Source organism: Cherax quadricarinatus, chromosome 1 (assembly GCF_038502225.1).
Source record: "Cherax quadricarinatus isolate ZL_2023a chromosome 1, ASM3850222v1, whole genome shotgun sequence".
Taxonomy (NCBI): Eukaryota; Metazoa; Arthropoda; class Malacostraca; order Decapoda; family Parastacidae; genus Cherax; species Cherax quadricarinatus.
The window spans coordinates 70,543,449-70,553,333 of record NC_091292.1 but is presented as its reverse complement, the minus strand read 5'-3'; the positions used below and the strand labels follow the sequence as shown (position 1 = coordinate 70,553,333).

General features: G+C 36.2%; 1 protein-coding gene across 2 annotated transcripts in view; it reads right to left on the bottom strand.

The window, feature by feature from the left end:
* Positions 1-5,235: 5,235 nt before the first annotated feature.
* LOC128685620 (major facilitator superfamily domain-containing protein 12-like) overlaps positions 5,236-9,885 on the bottom strand; it is a 111,973-nt gene continuing 107,323 nt past the window's right edge. For both annotated transcript variants that reach the window (XM_070082682.1, XM_070082686.1), the window contains one exon: positions 5,236-5,642. In XM_070082682.1, coding sequence (XP_069938783.1) covers positions 5,530-5,642 — 113 coding nt within the window. In that variant the 3' untranslated portion in view covers positions 5,236-5,529. The remainder of the gene's footprint in view (positions 5,643-9,885) is intronic.

Genomic DNA, 9,885 nt, shown 5'->3' with positions numbered 1-9,885 from the left:
TTTGAACTGTAGTGTTTGAGCGCCTCTGGCCAAATAGTGATGGAGTGAATGATGATGAAAGTGTTTTCTCTTTTTCATGTTACCAGGCCTCGGTTAACACACACACACACACACACACACACACACACACATATATATATATATATATATATATATATATATATATATATATATATATATATATATATATATATATATATATATATATATATATATATATATATATATGCAATAAGATCACAGTAAACAGGTGATTTTAAAATATGCAAAACAACCACTGTGAAAGAGTAGTGAAATTCCAAGCGCTTTCGTGACTACTCACATTGTCAAGGTACTAAGTTCCTTGACAATGTAAGTAGTCACAAAAGCGCTTGGAATTTCACTACTCTTTCACAGTGGTTATTTTGCATATATATATATATATATATATATATATATATATATATATATGTATATATATATATATATATATATATATATATATATATATATATATAGATATATATATATATATATTATATATATATATATATATATATATATATATTTATATATATATATATATATATATATATATATATATATATATATATATATATATTATATACATATATATATATATATATATATATATATATATATATATATATATATATATATATATACATATATATTTTTATATATATATATATAATATATATATATATATATATATATATATATATATATATATATATACATATATACATATATACATATATATATAAATATATATATATATATCTATATATATATATATATATATATATATATATATATATATATATATACATATATATATATATATATATATATATATATATATATATATATATATATATACATGAAGAAAACCGTCAGAGTGCGATGTTTCAATGTGCGTGGATGTGGTGTGAATGATAAAGAGATGATTGTGGATGTTATGAATGAGAAGCTGGATGTCCTGGCTTTAAGTAAAACAAAGCTGAAGAAGGTGGGAGAGTTTCAGTGGGGAGAAATAAATGGGATTAGGTTAGAGGTTTCAAATAGAGCTAGAGCTAAAGAAGGATTAGCAATAGTGTTGAAGGATAAGTTATGGCAGGAAAAGAGGGAATATAAATGTATAAATTCAAGGATTATGTGGAGTAAAATAAGGGTTCGATGTGAAAAGTGGGTTATAATAAGCGTTTATGCACCTGGAGAAGAGAGAAGTGTAGAGGAGAAAGAGAGAGATTTTAGGAAACGTTGAGTGAGTGCATGGGGAGTTTTGAAACAAGTGCGAGAGTACCTGTGGTTGTGGATCTCAATTCAAAAGTGGATAAATATGTTGTGGAGGGAGTAGTAGGTAAATTTGGGGTGCCAGGGGTAAATGAAAATGGGGAGCCTTTAATTGAGCTACGTGTAGAAAGAGGTTTGGTAATAAGTAATACATATTTTATGAAAAAGAGGATAAATAAATATACAAGATATGATGTAGCACGTAATGAAAGTAGTTTGTTAGATTATGTATTGGTGGATAAAAGGTTGATGGGTAGGCTCCAGGATGTACACGTTTATAGAGGGGCAACTGATATATCGGATCATTATCTAGTTGTAGCTACAGTTAGAGTAAGTGGTAGATGGGATAAGAGGAAAATGGCAACAACAAGTAAGAGGGAAGTGAAAGTGTATAAACTAAGGGAGGAGGAAGTTTGGGTGAAATATAAGCAACTATTGGCAGAAAGGTGGGCTAGTGCAGGTATGAGTAGTGGGGGGGGGGTTGAAGAGGGTTGGAATAGTTTTAAAAATGCAGTATTAGAATGTGGGGCAGAAGTTTGTGGTTATAGGAGGGTGGGGGCAGGAGGAATGAGGAGTGATTGGTGGAATGATGAAGTAAAGGGTGTGATAAAAGAGAAAAAGTTAGCTTATGAGAGGTATTTACAAAGCAGAAGAGTTATAAGAAGAGTAGAGTATATGGAGAGTAAAAGAAAGGTGAAGAGAGTGGTGAGAGAGTGCAAAAGGAGAGCGCATGATAGAGTGGGAGAGGTACTGTCAAGGACTTTTAATGAAAATAAGAAAAAAATTTGGAGTGAGTTAAACAATTTAAGATAGCCTAGGGAAAAAATGGATTTGTCAGTTAAAAACAGAGAAGGGGAGTTAATAGATGGGGAGATGGAGGTTTTGGGTAGATGGCGAGAACATTTTGAGGAACTTTTAAATGTCGACGAAGAAAGGGAGGCGGTAATTTCATGCACTGGCCAGGGAGGTATATCATCTCTAAGGAGTGAAGAAGAGCAGGATGTAAGTGTGGGGGAGGTACGTGAGGCATTACGTAGAATGAAAAGGGGTGAAGCAGCTGGAACTGATTGGATCATGACAGAAATGTTAAAAGCAGGGGGGACATAGTGTTGGAGTGGTTGGTATTTTTGTTTAATAAATGTATGAAAGAGGGGAAAGTACCTAGGGATTGGCGGAAAGCATGTATAGTCCCTTTATATAAAGGGAAGGGGGACAAAAGAGATTGTAAAAATTATAGAGGAATAAGTTTACTGAATATACCAGGAAAAGTGTACGGTAGGGTTATAATTGAAAGAATTAGAGGTAAGACATAATGTAGAATTGCAGATGAGCGGTTTTAGAGTGGGTAGGGGATGTGTAGATCAAGTGTTTACATTGAAGCTTATATGTGAACAGTATTTAGATAAAGGTAGGGAAGTTTTTATTGCATTTATGTTTTTAGAAAAGGCATGTGATAGAGTTGATAGAGGAGCAATGTGGCAGACGTTGCAAGTGTATGGAATAGTTGGTAAGTTACTAAATGCTGTAAAGAGTTTTTATGAGGATAGTGAGGCTCAGGTTAGGGTGTGTAGAAGAGAGGGAGAATAGAGAATACTTCCCGGTAAAAGTAGGTCTTAGACAGGGATGTGTAATGTCACCATGGTTGTTTAATATATTTATAGATGTGATTGTAAAAGAAGTAAATGCTAGGGTGTTCGGGAGAGGGGTGGGATTATATTATGGGGAATTAAATACAAAATTGGAAGTGACACAGTTACTTTTTGCTGATGATACTGTGCTTATGGGAGATTCTAAAGAAAAATTGCAAAGGTTAGTGGACGAATTTGGGAGTGTGTGTGAAGGTAGAAAATTGAAAGTGAACATAGAAAAGAGTAAGGTGATGAGAGTATCAAATGATTTAGTTAAAGAAAAATTGGATATCAAATTGGGGAGGAGGAGTATGGAAGAAGTGAATGCTTTCAGATACTTGGGAGTTGACGTGTCAGTGGATGGATTTATGAAGGATGAGGTTAATCAGAGAATTGATGAAGGAAAAAAGGTGAGTGGTGCATTGAGGTATATGTGGAGGCAAAAAATGTTATCTATGGAGGCAAAGAAGGGAATGCATGAAAGTATAGTAATACCAACACTCTCATATGGGTGTGAAGCTTGGGTTGTAAATGCTGCAGCGAGGAGGCGGTTGGAGGCAGTGAAAATGTCCTGTCTAAGGGCAATGAGTGGTGTAAATATTATGCAGAAAATTCGGAGTGTGGAAACTAGGAGAAGGTGTTGAGTTAATAAAAGTATTAGTCAGAGGGTTGAAGAGGGTTTGTTGAGGTGGTATGGTTATTTAGAGAGAATGAATCAAAGTAGAATGACATGGAGAGCGTATAAATCTGTAGGGGAAGGAAGGCGGGGTAGGGGTCGTCCTCAAAAAGGTTGGAGGGAGGGGGTAAAGGAGGTGTTGTGGGCGAGGGGCTTGGACTTCCAGCAAGCGTGCGTGAGCGTGTTAGATAGGAGTAAATGGAGACAAATGGTATTTGGGACCTGACAATCTGTTGGAGTGTGAGCAGGGTAATATTTAGTGAAGGGATTCAGGGAAACCGGTTATTTTATATAACCGGACTTGAGTCCTGGAAATGGGAAGTACAATGCCTGAACTCTAAAGTAGGGGTTTGGGATATTGGCAGTTTGGAGAGATATGTTGTGTATTTTTATACGTATATAATTCTAAACTGTTGTGTTCTGAGCACCTCTGCAAAAACGGTGATTATGTGTGAGTGAGGTGAAAGTGTTGAATTATGATGAAAGTATTTTCTTTTTGGGGATTTTCTTTCTCTTTGGGTCACCCTGCCTCGGTGGGAGACGGCGGATTTGTTGAAATATATATATATATATATATATATATATATATATATATATATATATATATATATATATATATATATATATATATATATATATATATATATATATATATATAATGCCGAATAGGCAGAACTTGCGATCTTGGCTTAAATAGCAACGCTCATCTTGCCATATAGGACAAGTGAAAATTTGTTTATGCAATAATTTCGCCAAAATAATTCTGAACCTAACGAAAAAAATATATTTCACTGTGTTTGTTTAGTATTAAATCATTACCTGGAGTTTACCTGGAGAGAGTTCCGGGGGTCAATGCCCCCGCTGCCCGGTCTGTGACCAGGCCTCCTTTGTAAACAAATCTAAAATATATTTAGTTGGGTGAGGCTAAAATAAATTGCGCTTGTTATAAGGTTAGGTAAGTTTTCTAAGTTCCTTTTTGTGTAAAATTATAAATTTTTACATCAACATTAATGAAAAAATATATCTTTAAAAGTATAAGAGAAAATTTTAGAAAGGACTTAATTTTAAATGAGTTCTTGCTAACTGACCAGTTTTACATATTCGGCACGACACACACACACACACACATATATATATATATATATATATATATGTATATATATATATATATATATATATATATATATATATATATATATATATATATATATATATATATATATATATGCAAAGGAATTTGCAAGAGCAGGCGAAATATACACAAACACTGATCTCTGGCTGATGGAGACTCGAACTTACGAACCTTGGAACAAGGTACGCAGTGCCTTACCTTTCTCACCACACTGGACCAATACATTGGCGTCCAGCTTGCGCTAGACGCTTGATCCAAGCCAGCCAACTTCCAAAAGCTGTAAGCCTTCTCCCTGAAAGCTGGCTGCCTTGGATTAAACGTCTAGCGCAAGCTGGACGCCAAGGTATTGGTCCAGTGTGGTGAGAATGGTAAGGCACTGCGTACCTTGTTCCACGGTTCGTAGGTTCGAGTCTCCTTAGGCCAGAGATCAGTGTTTATATATATATATATATATATATATATATATATATATATATATATATATATATATATATAAGCTAATGCTGTTAAAATGCTTCTCAGGTCTTGCTGGTAGTGTTAGAATGCTTCTCAGGTCTTGCTGGTAGTGTTAGAATGCTTCTCAGGTCTTGCTGGTAGTGTTAGAATGCTTCTCAGGTCTTGCTGGTAGTGTTAGAATGCTTCTCAGGTCTTGCTGGTGGTGTTAGAATGCTTCTCAGGTCTTGCTGGTAGTGTTAGAATGCTTCTCAGGTCTTGCTGGTAGTGTTAGAATGCTTCTCAGGTCTTGCTGGTGGCGTTAGAATGCTTCTCAGGTCTTGCTGGTAGTGTTAGAATGCTTCTCAAGCCTTGGTGATGGAGCCATAGCCGAGGTTGGTACCAGTAGCAAGCAGAAGCTCGCTAGAGTTGGAACTTGAGGTGTTGCCACTGGGTTCTCCTTGCTCCAGTGGCACAACTGAAAAAAAAAAATCGATATTAAGGCATATTTTACATATTTGTTACTAGTGACGAGGATCCTCGCCTGGCAACCCTGGACTCAGAGCAAATATTAACAACATTGAGAACTGTTAGAAAAATACAGGAAAGTAAAGGAAATAATAATAAAATAAGCGTAACTAATAGTTTATAATAGTTACCCGCCGTCAAACATAAAGAAGGAACACTGCAGCAGGCCTACTGACCCATGCGAAGCAGGTCCATGTCCCCCATCCCCGGATTAGCCCAAAGACCTAAATAGTCAGGTCACTTCCACTAAAGGAAGGAGCAAGGCATCAGACCTAGTAGCACAAGCTAGTCAGGTCCAACTCACACCCACCCACACCCACTCATGTATTTATCTAACCTATTTTTAAAACTACACAACGTTTTTCCCTCTATAACTGTACTGGGGAGTTTGTTCCACTCATCCACAACTCTATTACCAAACCAGTGCTTTCCTATATCCTTTCTGAATCTGAATTTTTCCAACTTGAAACCATTGCTGCGAGACCTGTCTTGGCTGGAAGTTTTCAACGCGCTACTTATATCTCATTCATTTATTCCTGTTTTCCATTTATACACCTCGATCATATCCCCCCTAATTCTACGCCTTTTGAGAGAGTGCAGATTCAGGGCCCTCAGTCTATCATCATAGGGAAGATTTCTGATACATGGGATCAACTTTGTTATCCTCCTCTGTACGTTTTCCAGAGCATTTATATCCATTCTGTAATACGGTGACCAAAACTGAGCAACATAGTCTAAATGAGGCCTAACCAAGGATATATCGAGTTGAAGAACAACCTGAGGACTTCTATTATTTATACTTCTAGATATGAAGCCAAGAATTCTGTTAGCTTTATTGCGAACACTAATGCACTGTTGTCTTGGTTTTAGATTACTCCTAACCAGAACTCCTAAATCCTTTTCGCAAACAGTAGCATTACGATCTACATTATTTAGTTTATATGTGACATGGTTATTTTCCTGTCCAACATTTAGAACTTTGCATTTGTCTATATTAAAATGCATCTGGCACTTCTCCGACCATTGCATCAGTCTATTCAAATCATCCTGGAGTGCTCTAGTGTCCCCATTAGAATGAATTGGCCGGCCTATTTTGATGTCATCAGCAAATTTGCTTATGTCGCTATTTATTCCCTCATCTATGTCGTTTATGTAAATTGTGAACAACAACGGGCCCAACATTGACCCCTGCAGAACACCGCTTGTGACGTGGCACCATTCTGATTTCTCCCCATTTATGCAAACTCTCTGCTGCCTATTTGTCAGGCATGCCTCTACCCAGGAAAAAATTTCTCCTCCTATTATGTGTGCCTTAAGTTTCCTCAATAGCCTCTGATGTGGAACTCTATCAAAAGCCTTACTGAAGTCCACATACACAATATCATATTCAATACCATGATCTACCTCATCAAACACCTTAGTGAAAAAGTTAGTAAATTTGTCAGACAGGAACTCCCCTTTGTAAAACCGTGTTGAGATTCATTAATCAATTTATGCCTATCAAGATGGCAACGAAATGCTTCGACAATTATTGATTTCATAAATTTTCCCACTATGGAGGTAAGATTTATTGGTCTATAGTTCGAAGCCAAGGACCTGTCACCTGCCTTGTAAATAGGTATTACATTTGCCATTTTCCACTTTTCAGGCACTATGCCAGTTTGTAGTGATATATTGAAAAGATTAGCCAAAGGTATGCTAAGTTCCTCTTTACATTCCTTTAACACCCTTGCAAACAGTTCATCAGGGCCTGGAGATTTGTTAGGTTTTGATCTCTATTTGTCTGAGGACCATGTCACTAGTTACAGCAATCGTGCATAGTTTATTATCGTCCTGTTCTACATAATCTATTATTTCAGGAATTTCGCTAGTATTTTCTTGGGTAAAAATCGAGAGGAAGTAAGTATTAAAAATTTCACACATATTCTTATCACTGTCAGTGATCTGATCTGAGTTACTCTTAAGTGGGCCTATCTTGTCCTTACTCTTACTTCTGTATATCTGAAAGAACCCTTTTATGTTAGTCTTCGAATCCCTTGCGACCTTAGCCTCATAATCCCTTTTTGCTTTTCTTATTCCTTTTTTTATTTATCCCTTTAACTGAATATATTGATTGCTTAACTGCCCATTTCCACTTTTGATATACCTATATATGCCTCTCTTTTGACCACTGAGATGTTTTAATCTATTGTTCAACCATTTGGGATCATTTTTGTTAGATCTGGGAACAAAAGTTGTCTGGGCAGCTAGAACTATGCTCTGAAAAACGTCATATTGGCAACCAAGATCACCTCTCTGACCCATAGTCAGGACATCCTAATTTAGCCCACCCAGGTAATTTCTCAGTCTCACGAAATCGGCCAAGCGAAAGTCTGGGACACAGATTTGATTGCAGTTATCTGGGTAAATCCATGATATATTGAAATTAAGTGATTTGGAGGCAATGATGTAGGCAAGCGTAGAAGTGAGGATTTAGTTAGAAGGTTCAGGACAGCAATAGACATAATTAGGAAGAAGGGGGGGTGCCCTGTTATATGTGGCATTTTGCCAAGAAGGGGTGTTGGAAATGAATGGTTGTCCAGAGCAATTGGCATTAATTGTTGGCTGGATAAACACTGTAAGGATAATGCAGTACCATTCATTGACAACTGGGACAACTTCTATGGCCGAAATGACATGGATGCCAGGGATGGTGTTCACTTATCCAGAGCAGGTGTGGATTTTCTTACTAGATCAGTTGAGGGGGTTGTTAGGACTTTAAACTAGGATTAGTTAGAGGTATGGGTTTAGAAATGATAAATAATGAGTATGGATATGTTAACTTATGCTCTGATATTAAGAATCTTAATAGTAACTGTCATGGAGTAACTCTGGGTAACGATAATTTCAGAAATTGTGTAAAAACAAAGATGAATAGGAAAAATGTGCAAAAGAAAAAACATATGATGGTATTTTATTCTAACAGTCGAAGTGCAAGAAATAAAATTAATGAACTACGTTTGGTAGCATGTGCTGGGAACTTTGATGTCATTGCATTAACTGAAACGTGGTATGATTTAAAGAGTCGGGATATGATTGCTGAGTGTAATATTCAAGGGTTTAAGTTGTTCCATATGGATAGATATAATGGGAAAGGGGAGAGGAGTTGCTTTGTATGTTCGAGAAAATATTGATTGTTGCATAAAAACAGGTATAAAAATAGATGGTACAGTAACAGAATCTGTTTCAGTACAGTTTGTAGAAGGTCAAGAAAAACTAATTCTAGGTGTAATATACCGACCTCCAGGCTTGGATCAAGATAAAGGGAGACTTCTTTGGGACGAAATTGTCAGGGCTTCTAGACACAATAACATAGTGATAGTAGGGGATTTTAACTTTAGTCAAATTGACTAGACTTCTTTGACCGATAATCTGGAGTCCAGTGACTTTATGGAAATAGTTCAGAACTGTTTTCTGAAGCAGTGTGTAACAGAGCCTACCAGGGGTAATAATTTACTCGACCTAGTCTTGTCAAATAAGAAAACACTCGTAAATAATCTGGAGATCAGTGAAGGGCTTGGCGCAAGTGATCACAAATCCATCACTTTTAGCATTAACTGGGAATACACGAATAATGATAATACAGTAAAAATCCCTGATTTTCGTTCTGCCGATTATAATGGACTTAGGGAACACCTGTTAAATCTCGATTGGGGTTATCTAGCTAATGATTTTATTGACGATAATCATACTTATGATTACGAAGGGATCTCCAATTATGATGTTTTCTTAATAATGTACACCGTGCTCAGAGTATATACATTCCCCAGAGAAAAATTAGGTCTAATAATAAAGACCCCAAATGGGTTAACAGGAGGCTGAAGCATCTATTAGGGGAGAAAAGGCGAATTTATAGGCGCATCAGAAGAGGAGAGGTTAACCTTACTGATCAATATGTTCAGCTTAAAGAGAAGTGAAAAAGGGGGTTAGAAAGGCTAAACGTGACTATGAAATTAGAGTTGCTAATGAATCAAAGACCAATCCAAAGGGGTTCTTTCAAGGACGAAGGTTAAGGAAAAGTAGGACCTCTGAAAATTGGGAATGGACAGTTGACGGATAACGAACTGGAAATGTGTTCCATATTTAATGACTATTTTTTGTCAGTTGTTACACAGGAAGACATAAATGAGATTCCAGAAATTAACAATTATTCA